General features: G+C 49.5%; 2 protein-coding genes across 2 annotated transcripts; one reads left to right on the top strand and one right to left on the bottom strand.

The window, feature by feature from the left end:
* GUCA1B (guanylate cyclase activator 1B) lies at positions 1–4,598 on the top strand. Its single transcript, XM_009984441.2, has 4 exons — positions 1–204; positions 2,186–2,335; positions 3,732–3,846; positions 4,471–4,598. Exons 1-4 carry the CDS (start codon positions 1–3, stop codon positions 4,596–4,598), a joined length of 597 nt encoding a protein of 198 aa, XP_009982743.1.
* Positions 4,599–11,018: 6,420 nt separating this feature from the next.
* GUCA1A (guanylate cyclase activator 1A) lies at positions 11,019–14,600 on the bottom strand. The gene is made up of 4 exons (XM_009984452.1): positions 14,403–14,600; positions 12,189–12,338; positions 11,551–11,641; positions 11,019–11,179 (listed from the first exon to the last, which is right to left on the bottom strand). The coding sequence occupies exons 1-4, from the start codon at positions 14,598–14,600 to the stop codon at positions 11,019–11,021; spliced, it is 600 nt and encodes a 199-aa protein (XP_009982754.1).
* Positions 14,601–14,971: the final 371 nt, after the last annotated feature.

Genomic DNA, 14,971 nt, shown 5'->3' with positions numbered 1-14,971 from the left:
ATGGGACAGCAGTTCACCAATGCTGAAGGGGAGCAAGGAGAGATTGATGTTGCTGAATTGCAGGAATGGTATAAGAAATTTGTGGTTGAATGTCCCAGTGGGACCCTCTTCATGCACGAATTCAAGCGGTTCTTTGGGGTCCAGGACAACTGTGAAGCAGCAGAGTATATTGAAAACATGTTCAGAGCTTTTGATAAGAACGGGGTAAGTGGTGAGAATTTTTTACAATCATTTATCTAATAACTTGCACCTTTTCCTTCTGTAATTTGGATGTGTTTCAGTGCAGCTCCTGCTGTTGCTACTGAGATTTATGAGACTAAGGCAAGGGTGATGGATCTGCTAGGGCAGGAGCAGGCTCGTGTGCTGCACCACTCTGGGCTGGTATGGATTTATGCTTTCAAATCTGTACACGAATTACGGACAGAATGTCCGCTTAAGAGACTAAGGATGGATGAAAAGGTTCAAATTTGGGCAGTAGCATTTTGAGACAGTGTTGTTGAAAGATCCTCAAACAGCCAAGGTTGCTACAGGGGGAAAAAAATATTTATCTGTTATGATAGAGGAGGAATTAAAGTCTTCCTCAGATTTGTTACACATTGGAGGAAGTGTATATATACAGTACGAACAGGTGGCATGTAACAAAATATTGGTTTTAGCTTAAAAGTGAAGGAATGCTGAGCCATTCAGACATTCTGGTTTTGATTCCCTTTGCTGTATTTGTCATCAAACACTGGGGAAAAGTGTCACACATACCCATGTATTGGTGCAAAAGATAGTGTAATACTAGTCTGTGATATTTCAGATAGTCAAAAAAAAACATGGTATGGTTGTCTTTCTCCTCTTGAAGTGGGCAAGCAATGCTTGCCAAATGGTTCAGGTTTGGTTTTGCTGATGCTCTTGATGATATTCAAAGTATGAAGTTGTTTCTTGCTGTATATCAATGCAGGAAAAGGGGCAACAAGTCTGTCATCTCTCAGATATAGCAATTTCTGTTAAGCTTCCTGTGAAACCAGTGGTAAAATGACATTGAGGTGGCAAAAAAAAAAAGTCAGTTTGTGAGAAAGGATAAAAAAGCTGCAGGAGATGTGAGTAGGTCAGATTTGCCTCAGAATTCGAAGTTGGCAAAACCCAAATTCCTGCATAAAACTGAAGATCCAGGTCCAAATTCTGTTATGAAATCTGTGCAGAAAGGGTTGCAGAGCAAACAGTGTGCATAGTCCCATTCCTAATTTATAGGAGTTTTCCTAATAAGACTGAAAAATCTGTTTTTAAGGGATGCTGGTACTTGCATGTATTAAGAACACTAAAAGGCTTAGATTCATGTGGCTTGGATATGCCCGTGGTATGTAATCAGTTGAGCAGGACCTAACAATCTAAAGGACCTACTAATCTAATAATTAGTAATGCATTAAGAAAATAAAACCTGTTCCTCAATTGTCTTTTTATTCTTCCTGCCCTTCAAAGCCCAGCAGTAGCAGGTTTTGCTCCCTGTTACTGCGGAGTGTTCTGGGGTGTGCGGGGATGGGATGTGCAGCCCAGATCTTCCAGGGGGTTTTGCTCCCTGGGTCGGGAGAGCTGTAAGGTGACATGGGGCCCTGGCTCAGCCCTGGGGATGGTGTTGATCTGCACAAGGACCATCTGCCAGAGGCTGCCGAGGGACCCTACACCCTTTCATCCTCCTAAAAACTTGAGAGACAGTGAGCAGCTGATGTAAATCGTTTCTTGGGGGTGTTCTTGCTGCCTCCTTCTGAATGGCGATGTTTTCATTGTCCATTTTCCTCAGATGAATCAAGATCAAACGAGGGGGAAGGATGGAAGAAAGGGTTAATGGTTGGGTGTTGGTCTGATTGGTGCAGCAGCTGAGGCTCTTGAGGATGGCAATCCCTTCCCAAAAAGTCAATGCCTTCTGCACTGATCCTCCTCTGCCTCCCCATCCTCCAAGTTACCTGTGTTGCCTTGGGGTATTTAAATTGCTCCTTTTGGAGGCCTGGCGTGTGTCCCCCCTTATTGCACTGTAGGAAAACAGTGCAACTTTGCTCCCCACTGTCACTCCTTGGGTGCAGAGTGGAAGACAAAGAGCTGTCCCATGGAGTATCTTCTTGGCAGTTTTATCTAGGTTTCGTAAGCAGTTTTCTATCAACTGAACCCAGTTAAGTGCCATTCAGCTGCGTTTCTGTTTCTACAGGATAATACCATTGATTTTCTGGAATATGTAGCTGCCTTGAATCTTGTTTTACGAGGGAAACTGGAACACAAGCTGAGGTGGACGTTCAAAGTATATGACAAGGATGGGAATGGCTGCATAGATAAACCTGAGCTGCTGGAAATTGTTGAGGTAAGTAGGCATTGCCTAATTACTTATTTAGGCAATCACAGCTCTTTGGCAATGTAATGATGTATATGGCTTTTGTGATAACCAGGTTTCAAGGCAGCTGTGGGCAGCAATGGAGTGGAAATGCCTGGCCTTGGTGAAAAGGCCAGGTGCTAAGTGGTTTGGTGGAGATTGATGGGGTGGCTGAGGGGTTGGTTAAACCCACTGTGGGCAGCCTGGCCCCTGCTGCTGCTGAAGCTGCCCAGAAACGCAGTGTCTGGGTGCTGTTGTGGAGTTCCTGTGTCTCTGCCTTTCCTTTCAACCTTTTTACATCAAGATTCATTGCACTGGCCAGTGGAAGAGAGTTTCACCCCATTTCCCCCTTACAGGAGCCACGTTTCCTGCCTGAGTAGCTGGTGAGACTACACTGAGGGGCACAGATCAGCACAGAAATCCCTTTTGTAGTTGTTCCTTTCTGGGTTTCTGTTATGTTCTGCACTTAGTTTTAACTAGTGGCTGTGTGAAGGTGTGAGAGGAGGCAAGAGGCTTATCTGACAGACACAGGGTGCCTGGGCTCTTGCTTTAGGTAAGTATCCTGATGATTGTGCTAGCCACCTCTCCACCACAGGTGCACACCAATACTTGTGAGGCTTAATCAATGGGTATCAAATGTTTTAGGATCTTAGGTGAAATGCAATCTCAAGAAAACATCAGAAATCAAATTTGTGGAAAGCAGGTCATTGGGGCTGGAAAGTGTGACCAGATGGTTACCTGTGCCACCAGCAGCAGGTGTGAGAGCATCTGGGGAGCTTGTCTGGGGCAGGTTCAATTATAGTTTTGAGGTCAGCCAGGAATTGGCCAGAGCTGTGTTAGGCCCTTTCTAATCTCTGCTCTGGGAAGACTTCAGACAAAACCCTTCAGCCTGAGGAGTAAAGTTGCCATGGGAAGGAATAGATAAAATCTGCCCCTTTCTGTAACAAAGTGGAACAGAAGATGGGTCAAAATATGTGCTAATACAGGTTTGGACTTGCAGCTTGGGCGCAAGTTCCCTGGGAGAGAGGGCTGGGTAAATCCGGATGTGCCTGGCTTCAGATGTTAGAAAAAATTAACACTCAAAAGTCAGATGGTTTTCCCATCTGTGATACTCTCGCCTTGTTCTTTGAAAAGAAACCCTGAGATCTGACCAATATGCGTAAGGAAAATAGGAGGGCAGGAGCTTCGAAGAGCAAATGAAGCAATCCACAGTGTGTGCGAGCATGAGGTCGGAGGTTTCATTGAAGGTCTGGGGCTGTCGAGCAGCAGATCTTTCTAGAAAGGTTAAAACCTCAGCCTTTGTGGAAGATCTTTACGCTGTTGGGAAGACAATGGAGTTCACTGCTTTTCATTTCCCAGTCCTCCTAATCTGTGAACTTCTTTTCAGTCTATCTACAAGCTGAAGAAAGTGTGTCGGTCGGAGGTGGAGGAGAGGACTCCGTTGCTCACGCCGGAGGAGGTTGTGGACAGGATTTTTCAGTTAGTGGATGAGAACGGGGATGGTAAGCGATCGATGGCTCAGATTGCAGTCATGCATAATCAGTTATCTGTGCTGGGCAGGCTGGCTTTAATTATGTCTATCAATAAATCACTTAGGACTATTGCGTTACTCATATTAGACACATTGGGTTTGGTTCTGGCCTGTTGGTTGGAATCAGGGATAACTTGGTGCAGTAGGAGGAAATCATCTTCACTGTTGTTTTCATGTAAAATACACAAAGGTGACTGTTCCATCCGGATTTTGACACCACATAGATCAGATCTCCTCTGAAAGCCCCCAGTGCCAGGTCCCAGTCCCAGCACAAATAGCCTGAGTAAAGACAGTGGCTCCAGTCAAACTGGGGCTGGCAGGACCAGACTTGCAGTCCTCGTGGAGGAGCGTGCGTGAGCTGATGCAACGCTTCGTGTTGGCTGGTGGGACGGGGCAGGTGTGGATGTGTGGGGTTACAGCATGGTGGTTTGTCTTTCAGCTGGCTGGCCTAAGCTGCATGGGGAAAGGAAGTATGGCTTTTGCCTTATTAGCATATTCTCTGAAACTTTGATGTTTACTTTCTGCCTTTCTCTTCTTGTGTCTCATCTGCTGTGTTTTGTCTCCCCATCTTGTGTCCTTCTCATCTCGTACATAGGGCAGTTGTCTCTTGATGAGTTCATTGATGGAGCCAGGAAAGACAAGTGGGTGATGAAGATGTTGCAAATGGATGTAAACCCTGGGGGATGGATCACTGAGCAGAGGAGAAAGAGTGCTTTGTTTTGAGAAATTCGGGTTTGATGCAGCTGAAAACCTGATGCTGACTGAAGCTGTGGCTCTCTTACTCCAGTGTGGTAGTGGCTTTCCTTTTTAACACAATCTCAGCATCCAGATGAAAACTTCAGTGGCTTAAGAAGCCCTATCTCAATGTAAAACCCATGTGCTGGTACCCAGAGACTATTTTTGGCCCATGAATAAGTCTGTGTGTGTACACAATACTGTGTTTGCCAGCCCTGGTTTTTGGTTACACCCCAAGGAACAAACTTTTTGTGGTTTCCTGCAGTGGATCCTGGGCAAGGTTTTATTCTGATGACAGATGGGATTGGGAAGTGGGAAATCCTGGTGCAGTGGTACCATCTCCAGTGCAGATTAGTGTTTGCACCATTCATGCCTGCAGAGATACAAACTCATTGAACCAAATGTGGCAACAGAAGAGGTGCTCTGGCAGGCTTTGTGCGTTCAGGATGTCGTTATGCACATTTAGTGGATTATACTACTACTAACTTAAAATTATTGAATGTCAATATATCACTATCAAAAATAAGAACTAGATTATGAAGGGTAGCCAAGGCAGTACACGATGAGGAAAATGCAATGTGTGGGCTGGGCAGGCGGAGCGGTAACTCCTTACATCTGCCTCCTGTGGAGCAGAGTCTGGTCCCTGTACCTGTTCAGAGACTCGGGTTCCTGTGGGGCTGGAAAAATGCAATTTCCAAACACTGAGCATCAGTAGAAATTGTACCTCTTGAACAGCCACGTTTAGAGGACAGATTTGCACAGGTGTCACTCTGCTCCTTTTAAGCCCCTTTTTCCTGCTGAATCATCACTCCAGAACAGCTTTTCCTGCCCTGTGAAGACTGAATGAGCTTGAGGAGCTCCAGGACTTTCATGGCACTGGGAGAAGTTTTGTGGGGAAGGAGAGAGAAGGGAAGACAGTTTTTTCTTGGCAGTGATGAGAGGGTTGGTGCTGCTTTATCGGCAGGGCCACAGAATGGAACAAGTGAAGAAGAATCCAGGTGAGTTACTGAAGTGGTACAGTGGTTTTACACTGAACTTAGCCACAGACTACAGGCAAAAAAATTGCACAGGGTGTAGACTGAGCTCTGCCATTCGTATGGCTAACCCAGGCACCCACAGGTGCATGTGGAAAGAGAATGTGAGTTGAACCGATATTTTAGTTCACTTCTATTTATTTGTTGATTATTTGCAAGAAAAATTTTCCCAGGAAAATACCATGATTGTTTGATTTAAATTTTCCCATGTGATCAATGGGCCAAGTCATACCCATGAAAAGATTTGCAATCCCTTTTTTGTGGCCTTTAATTATGGCTGTAGTATCTTTAGTTGATTAGTTTGCTGGTTTGTGGTCTTGTCAATTTAAGCAGTCTTTAAATCCAGGAACATGAGGAAGTATTGAATAGGAAAGAAAAATCTGACTTCTGACTTGAGGGCCTGGAAGAAAAGATTCACTTTACTGATTTTTCCAACTTGTGGACGAATGTTTTCCTGATAGGAAACAAATCTCTAATTCCTTAAGTAGCAGCATCTCAGCCAACGTAAGGCATTCTACTTCTCGCACAATTTTAAATTTTGAAGTGAATGTTTACTTACTGTAGTGGCGTATTGCAGTTTTACTTCAATGCTTTGAACGTTCTTATTCTGTTCACCCGATCAGATGGGGCACTGAAGGAGCGGTTTGGGGTCCCACACACCAGCAGGTCTCTGCTGGGGTTGGCAGAGGGCTTCTTGACACTGAGCACTTGTACTCGGTTGGTAGAAATTTTGTAACATATGAATGTAATAAAGAATTATTTATTAAAATTCTGTTTTGTAGTGCTTACTTTTCACTTGGAATGAAGGTGAAGACCTGTGCAAGCACCTGAGTATCAGACCGAAATTGTTTTCAAGACTGACGTAACGGATGAGAGGTGTTAAGTGTAACAGCTAACCTGAGTAAGGCAAATATAAGGCAGAGATGGTGATGCTATTGCAGATGCAGAGTAGGAAAGGGGTATCTTCTGTTTAACTTATTATATAATGATGGTAGAAAGCATGTGTATAATTAAAAAAAAAAATTCTGAATGGAATCTGAAGTAGTTGCTTACACTAAAGTGAGCTGACAGTGCTGCAATGAGATGTCCCCTGCCAGGGCTGAAACAGGAGCCTTGAAGAATTTAGGGCTTGAACGAGAGCATTGGACTTGGCAGCCGGTGCCTCCTCTGCCCTGGGCAGACCCAGGACAGCAGCGGTGCACACAGCAGGTAACACTTGTGTTAGTGCTGGCAAAACCCAGTGGAAAATTGTTCTTCTTATCAATCATGTAATCTGTTGTCAAGAAATCGCAAGGTGCTTTAGTCTTAGTCCTATTTTTAAATCCATAGGTATAAACACTTTGATCTCCTCCCAAACTCAGTTCAACATTCACATCAGGCTGTTGATGTCAGCCATTTTGCATAATCCTTTTTTCCAGACTTACAGCCCAGATAGAATTGGATTTTACTGATCGGATTTCTTTTTAGTCTAAATTGGGAAACAGGATGGCTTGGAAAAGGCAAATGCCATGTGATTTTTCTGAGCTTCTACCATCTGCTCTGACGTTTGATGCCTCTGAAGTTGGGTAGGATTGAAGGTGAAATAATCAGGTTAGAAAGCTGAAGGTGAGGCTGTTGCTGATGGGGAGAGGCACCGGGAGCCAAGGAGGCGTCGCATCCTAAAATACTTTGGAAGGTGCATTCCTGGAGGAAGTGCTGAGCAGTAGAAATAATGTGGCTGAGAAGGAAAGAGGATAATTGCATCTAACTCTGTGCTTAGCAGTGCTCTTTAGTTGTCTGCACATCTGATGTTCTGAGAGGGCAGGTTCACCCATGGGTGGCTGGAGTCTGGTGGCTGCCCAGAGGAAAGGCTGGTGCCTGGGTCATTCCCAAAGCATCCGTGTGCAGCTTCCCCTTGAAAACGGCATGCTGAAGAACAGGGTGGCCGTGCCAGGACTGGCACAGCCCTGTGCTGATGGCCATAGGTGCTTTTTGTGGTCTCACCATACCCATTGGTTTTTCTCACAGCACCCATGCGCAGCTCTGGCGGTGCGGAAAACACTTCCTTCTTGCTTCCTTTCCTCCTCCTTCTGCCAGGCGTTGCTGTCCGAGAGCCCCGCGGCTTCCCGAGCGCTGCTCCTCCGCGCACCGACGTGTCCTGGCCGGGACCCGCCGGCAGCCAGAGGGCACTGCGGGACGGGACGGGACCCGACGGGACGGGGCAGCCCCGGGGCCAGCGGCACAAGCAGGAGCCTTCGCAGAGGGATGGCGGAGCGAACGGAAAGGCCGCTATGCTGCCCCCAGAGCTGGGCTGGGAAAGGCCCTGGGCAGCCCCTGAGATCCTTCCCAACCTCCAACAGTCCATGGATCTACCTGGTCTAGTGGAGGGTGTCCCTGCCCATGGCAGCGGGGTTGGAACTAGATGATCTTTAAGGTCCCTTCCAACCCAAACCATTCTATGATTCCATGATTTCTGTGTCCCTCAAAAGCCAGATGTGCCTTGCAGCTTTCATGGTGCTTTGGCACCCAAACCCTGCTGAGATAAATGGCACAGCGCTGCTGAAATCACTCACTGGTTGCTTTCAGTGCAGCTGTGGCTCTTCTTAACAAACCTAATCCCAGGGACTTGTCCCAGGTCACCGCAAAGGGGGGGCAGAGCAGGGACCTGCTGCAGCCTCCCAGGCCCATCACCCCTCTGAGGGCAGCTCCCCAAAAAAGCCGCTCCCACGCTCAGCAGAGGGGCTGTGCTGCCTCTCACTCACCAGTGACGTTGTCACAAGTGAGCAACGCGTCTGTGGCTGGCACCTGAAGAGCTGCCACTGTTTTTAAATAACTTAATTATGCATGAGTTAGGGCAAAGAGAGTCACAATATTAGTTCTTAATTATTTTTAATTTGCTTTCTTAGAGGCTGAATAAACATCCTTTGGAGAGAGACGCTGAGGTTTGAAAGGTGCCTTGGCCAGCTGGCAATTCTGAGACAGCCCTTTTAAATAACTTCATCTTTATAAATAGAAATAGGGCTTGTCAGGGCTGCTTCTTGTGGCTCCTCGGGCACGCAGAGGGGAGGAGGGAGGCTGAAGGCAGCACGGGCAGGACTGAAAGTGTCTCTGCGGAGGGAGTGTGCCCAGAAAGCCCACGCTGAACCCAGCTCCTGCCTCGCTGCTCTCGTAAAGACGAAGCGCAGTAAGTTTTGTGCCCGACATTTGTGGGGAAATTAATTCTGCTGCAAGAAGGGGTGTTACACACTGAGCAAACAGCTCAGCCCGGCTCTAATAAGACGGTTGCAGCCTGCTCTCTCCTGCACCGTGTAGGTGGGGTGCCCGGCCAAGCTGGCCCGTCAAAGGGTTCCTCTCCGCAGCCGTAGGTTTGTGTCCCTGTCCAAAAGCGCCGGAGCATGAGCCAGGCTGTTGGGGGGCAGCTGCCAGGGGGCTGCAGACGTGTGTCCTGCACTCACTGTCCGTCTGGACAGCAGGAAAGCAGCAGGTGCCTACGAACGTGAGTGGGTAAAGCAGAGCTCCAGACCAAAGAGTTGTAGGACTACCCAGGAGGTTTTACTAAATCAAGCTACCCTTGCTCAATACAGGTGAGGTTCAGAGGAGCAGGCAATGCTTATGGGATGCAAGAACCCGGGAGCAGCCCCTTTTCTATGCTGGTTCTGAAGAAAACAGACCTCTCTCTGCCCTCATGCTGTTCTTGCAAAAGGACTGTTCTAATGAAGCCGAAACAAAGGTTTCTGCACTTGCATGAGACAGTTAATCTGTCCGGCTGGAAACAGAATGATTGATTGAAAGAGAGAAAAAGCACAACCTGAAATAATCTTGTAAAATATCTTTTATTAGTTCACTATGAGATTGGAAGTACAAAAGCTTCCAGGTAAAACACTGTCAAATGAAAAAGATGCACAGGAAAAATGGTCAGAACGTTGCTTATGAATTAAGAGAGTCCAGTGCTAAATAACAAGTCTTTCAGCAAAGGTAAGAAATCCTTCCTGGTGTCCTGTATTGCCTCACCACGCCTGAAACGTGCTCCCATCAGCTGAGGAGACTCCTGTCCAGGCACAGCCCTGGCTGGGTGTGGGGGGGAGACCACGGCTCTCGCAGCCTCCCCTGTGCGTGTGCTGGGTCCTGGGTGCAGCCCCTGCTCGTGGCACTGGGTAATTAGCACTGGCAGACGAGGTTGCTGACCCAGGATGCTATAATAAGGGGTGAACGAGTTTTATTCCACTGGGGACGATACTTGAGCCCACTGTACCGTGGAGGTGGTGGTACCTATTGCCTGCTCAGGAATACTCAGGTACTGGCGGATGCTCGCGGCGCGGACGCCACGTCTAGCCCGTCTCTAGCAGCACACCCCTCTGAACCACATGCAGACGATTTGCTGCCTTTGTAGTTAAAACCACACAGTGCTCGAGGGTGCCACGGAGCGTACGTAAGTTGCAGGAGAGCTGAAGTTTGTCGTATGGGTGATAAGACGTGCAGGAATATTCCTACAAATACTCAAAACTTTTCCCTCTGAGCTCGCTGCCGTTGCAGCCCTTCCAGATATTTCAAGGAGAAACATGCCCTTAAAGTTCAGATAGTTGTTAAAAAAAGGCACCATTCTGTTTTAAATGCTTTTAGACACAGAAAACCACTGCATTCACCACTCCACCACTCTCCTTTTTCTAGCTCATAGATGTTTTTATCTTACATTGTCACTAGTGATTGCTAACGTAGTAATAACAAATCAGAGAACAAATGACGAAAAACGCCGATCTCATGCTCCGGAAATATCTGGAAATATGGAAAGAGAAGGTTCAGGTCTGCTTTCTAGGTTTCGTACGTGCGTCCTTGGGGGACCCCCTCTCACCGGGGCCGGGTGCCGGGCAGCCCTGGGGTTCATCCGCCGCAGAGGCTGCAGACACCGGCGTTGGCCGCGGCCGCGGTGTGAATTTCGAGGCTCTCGGCGCGGTATCAAACCGCATCGTTTGGTGCCGCTCGCCCTGCCCAGGGGGGCGAGACTCTACCCCCCCTCTGCTCGCAGCAATATCCAGAGGCTCCCGCACAGCGAGGGGCTCCGTGGCCCCGCTGGCAGTCCCAGGGGTGGCTGTGTGCTCCCGGCGTGACGAGCCACCACCGCAGCACCCCCTCTTCGCAGCAGCCTTTCCTCACTCCGGCTGGGGCGGCTGCGGCGGGCAGGGCCAGGGCAGTGCCCGTGGAGCTCCGGGCTCCCCCGAACCATCTGCCAGGGGAGCGGCGCCTTCGGAGCAGATCCTGGTCGCTGCGCTAGCGGGTTAGTCTATGGCTTGTTGCACTGGCACTGGGACAGCTCACCAGCTCCCACAACCACAACCCGATTTCGTTTTAATAATGCGAGAGGGAAAAAGTAGAGATGAAGGGAGGATATCCCAGGAGCCTACTGAGCAGCATCCTCCGCCTGCTCCGGCTCGTGCGGGTTCTTCCCATCGTTCTGGATCAACCGGACGATGTGTGTCAGGTCCAGGCTGCGGGTGAGGATGTCGAGCAGCACTTCATCCTTTTGTACGCCCTCCATGAACTCTTCCAGGGAGAGCTCACCTGCGAGTGCACGTTCAGAAAAGGTCTGTTAAATCCTGCAGCCTTTGTCCTCCCGCAGACCCCAGGAGCTGGGGGCACCCACTGGAAAACGTGGCCCTTCCCTGGGTCTGTGTATCGTACATCCCAAACCCCATCACAGCTAAACCCCGCGCAGATCCCCGCGCTGCCAGTATGAGGAGGGGGGTTTGCAGTGTCCCCTCGGGCTGGCTGTGGCCCACGGAGGGGACGGGGAGCTGAACCTTTGCTCTGCCAGCTCTGCCCATGTCCTGGTGATTTGGGACATCCAGCACCTGGAATTGCTCTGGCACACTGAACCGCGGGTAAGGGGGAAGTGGGAGCAGAATTTGGCATTGCATGAGAATGTGCCTCACCGTCTCCGTTTATATCAATTTTGTCAAACACCATGTTTGTGAATTCCTCAGCCGTCATCGTTTCGTTGCACCGGTTGATAGCTCGAATAGCCTGGAGGGAAAAAAGGACACGGGACAATTACGGACCGTTGTGCAGGTTTGTGTATCCGTTGGCACAAGTGGTGGACACGAGAGGCCAAACTTTTTTGCACGCAGTTAGGTTCTGAAAGGAGTAAGTCTTTTCTAAAAACCTAGAGATCAAAATCACTTTAAAAGGCAATCAATGCATTAAAAGATTAAGTGGGCATACTGGGATAAGCCAGGAGCCGTTCACCTCTGAAAACCCTTAGATTAAATTCAAGCGCTTATCTCAGCCCGGGTTTCAGTGGATGAGGTTAAACCACCTGCCACGAGAAGGTGAGGGGCTGCTGCGGGGACCTGTGGGGCTGTGGGGGCATGGGGTGCTCGAGACAGGTCTGCCCAGGGAGGCCAGCGTGGCACGAGGGCTGGCAGAGGACGAGCAGCAGGTTTGGCTGGTGCCTACTAATTCACCAGGGAGTTGTCTTTCGGGTTGGAATATTCCTGTTGCAACCTTTCTGTCTACCTGTCTCGGATGGCCGTCGTCTGCGATAGAAGCGGAAAAAGCTGAGCCCACTCACTTTGATGATGTTCAGCAGTTCTCCCCGGTCAATGCAGCCGTTCCCGTCCACATCGTAGAGCTTGAAATACCACCGCAGCTTCTGATCCACCTTCCCTTTCAGGACCAGGCTCAGAGCTGCCACATACTCCATGAAATCTATGTAGCCATCCTAAAAGCAGAAGGTTAGAAGCCAGCTGAGATTAAAAGCAAAGAGTCAGGCAGTAAATGATTTTCCTGGCCACTTTTGGAAGTCCCTACTGGAAGACTTCAGCGTGTGGCCACCACCTGGAGCGCAGGGACTTGGGGAGCACAGGGTTTTGGGGAGCACAGGGACTTGGGGAGCACAAGGGTTTGGGGAGCACAGGGTTTTGGGGACCGCAGGGGTTTGGGAGTGGAGGGTTTTGGGGTGCAGAGGGGCTTGGGAAGCTCAGGGATTTGGGGACCACAGGGTTTTGGGGCGTACAGCAGAGGTGCTGGGCGGGGGTCCCTCACATCCATCAGTTACAGCCCACGCACCATCCAGTGAGGGCTCCATGTTAACCTGTGCAGAGCCGTTACCTGTGAAGAACGAACGAACTCGGTGTGAGCACCTGGCCGGGGGACTAAGGAGGTCTGGAACCATAAGGACTCTCTTGATGCAAAGCAGTGCTAATTCAGAGGTGGAAGAGGAACAGGCGTGCGCAGATGAACCCGAAGGGTTGCCTAACGTTATCCGGTCTGTGCTCACCTACGGCTCTTGTCTGCTGCAAAGGGGTCTCGCGAGCTCAGGAATTGCCCAGCACGTTGCTGACGTCTCGGGAGGGGAAGGCACTGCTCTGTCCCTGGGCTCTTTGCTATCTGCTTCACGCTCGGTCACGTCTGAAGCACAAACACTTTTATCTCTGACTTTCCTCCCCGGTGTTTGCCCCGCACCAGCTCGCGCCTCGGCGTTACACGTCCCTGCAGGCGCTCTCCAGCCATGGTTATGGTACCAACATGAGCTGCTGGGGTGAGCCCCTGTGCCACCAGCCTGCCTCCGGACACTGCCCCGTGATGTTCACAGCTCGAGGAAACTTGCTGCAAGGCGTAGTGCCCATCACAGAGCGTTTCGATGGCACGTACCGTTGAGACATAAAGCACATCAAAGGACAATCGTGCGTGCTACAAACCACGGGCAGCCTTTGGGAGGGAATGGGCCAGGGTTTTGTCAATGAGCAAAGCCACCGCACCGCGGGGCCGGTTCGAGAAGAGATCATCTGCTTTATCCCACTGCTGCGGCAGCCAGATTAGGTATAAATAGCTCCTGAGCCCCACTCCCAGCAGGATTTCCTGTACATCAATTCCCTTTCCAGGCACGCATTCAAACACTGGGCAGTGAGCAAGGTAAAGGCCAGGGCACGAACAAAACACCTGAAGGATTTAAGGCCTGGATTGCATTATTTTCAGTGGGATTAAGCTTACTAAACCCTTCGGGTTGCCACAAAATATATTCCTCATCTCACACAAGGTGCGATTTCAAATCATTTGCAAGTAAAGGAGGATGTTGTTTCCTCTCGGAGACACAGCATCCATCTGCTTCTCTGGCACAGCTCCTGAGCAGGGAAAACAGTGAAAACAGCATTCCCCAATGTGGGCAGGTGCTCTGGTGCTGCCCCGCGCCGGGGTCTGGCACAGCGCAGCCCGAGCTCCAGCACCTCTGCGCAGGGAACGGGGGGCCCGGGCTCCTTGTCGCATGGCACCGAGCACGTGTAATGGAATCAATCAGGCTGTAATCCATTTATAATTTAAAACAATCAGAAAACAAAGCCAACCTGTTCTGTAAACCTCAGCCCATGCCACGCCGCACGCTGGGCAACTCGCTGTTTCTACAGGAATCGGCGCTTGTTCTCACGCCGCTCGCTTGTTCCTTACTGTCACAACACTCGATGTGCGGGGATTAAAGGGCACTTCATCCCAAAGGGATCACAGACTAGCACATAAAACCCCACTATTTTAACGATTTAAAATGAAAAGGGAAATATCCATTCTGGGAAAAGCCTATTTTCTCCCAGAGCTGGCAGCGGGTGAGGAGTTTTCATTGACCTTTTTCACCTCACACAACTGATTTTACGTTTTATGAGGCTGTAGGGAATCAGACTGTAGGTATTTGGACACCCATCTCCCTTGGGTACACCCGAACACGCCACACGCCATCGCACGCAGGGAGCGGAGCGCGGCCCGTCCCCGCAGGCTGAGTGGGAAGGACAATATTTACCTTATTAAAGTCAAACGTCTCAAACATTTGCTCAACGTATTTGTTCGCTGCCGGACTCAGGTTTTTCAAGCCAAAAAACTGTTTGAACTCGTAGAGGGTGAGCTGGCCAGAAGGACACTCCGTCATGAACTTCTTATACCACTGGTGGCACTCAGTGGTGCTCAGCTCCTCCACGGCTTTCCCGTCCATGTTCCCCATCTCTGCCCCAAGCACTGGTCACTTGGCAGCCGAAAATGGATCTTCTCTGAAATTTGAGGGCTTTCTTTCAAAATTCTCCTTCTTGCCTTTAAAGTCCAAATGTCCCCAGCACTGCAGGGATCACGGAATCAGGAAAAAACGAACAGCCTTGTGTGTGGGCTGTCCCGACTCAAGTGGTGGTGGTGGTGGATGCAAAAGGCACCTCTCCCCAGGAAAACTCAAAAGCACAAAACCCTCTTCGGGTAAGAGGGTGACATTTAAGTACCCAGCAAATCCCTCCCCGGCCAATGAGGCTCGGGGGGGTGATGGGCTCCTGCCAGGCATTAAGAGTTCAGGGTTAAAATAGAAAGGTGGTAAAATGGGAAAGTCTT

Source organism: Tauraco erythrolophus, chromosome 27 (assembly GCF_009769465.1).
Source record: "Tauraco erythrolophus isolate bTauEry1 chromosome 27, bTauEry1.pri, whole genome shotgun sequence".
Classification (NCBI taxonomy): domain Eukaryota; kingdom Metazoa; phylum Chordata; class Aves; order Musophagiformes; family Musophagidae; genus Tauraco; species Tauraco erythrolophus.
This window is presented reverse-complemented; position numbering and strand designations above follow the sequence as displayed.

Excerpts from the sequence above, each read along its gene's own strand:
- GUCA1B (XM_009984441.2), top strand. The coding sequence starts at position 1 with ATGGGACAGCAGTTCACCAATGCTGAAGGGGAGCAAGGAGAGATTGAT. Across the intron at positions 205-2,185 it reads GAGCTTTTGATAAGAACGGG|GATAATACCATTGATTTTCT; the intron begins GTAAGTGGTGAG and ends CTGTTTCTACAG. Across the intron at positions 3,847-4,470 it reads AGTGGATGAGAACGGGGATG|GGCAGTTGTCTCTTGATGAG; the intron begins GTAAGCGATCGA and ends TCTCGTACATAG.
- GUCA1A (XM_009984452.1), bottom strand. The coding sequence starts at position 14,600 with ATGGGGAACATGGACGGGAAAGCCGTGGAGGAGCTGAGCACCACTGAG. Across the intron at positions 11,642-12,188 it reads AACTGCTGAACATCATCAAA|GCTATTCGAGCTATCAACCG; the intron begins GTGAGTGGGCTC and ends TTTTCCCTCCAG. Across the intron at positions 11,180-11,550 it reads AATTGATATAAACGGAGACG|GTGAGCTCTCCCTGGAAGAG; the intron begins GTGAGGCACATT and ends GTGCACTCGCAG.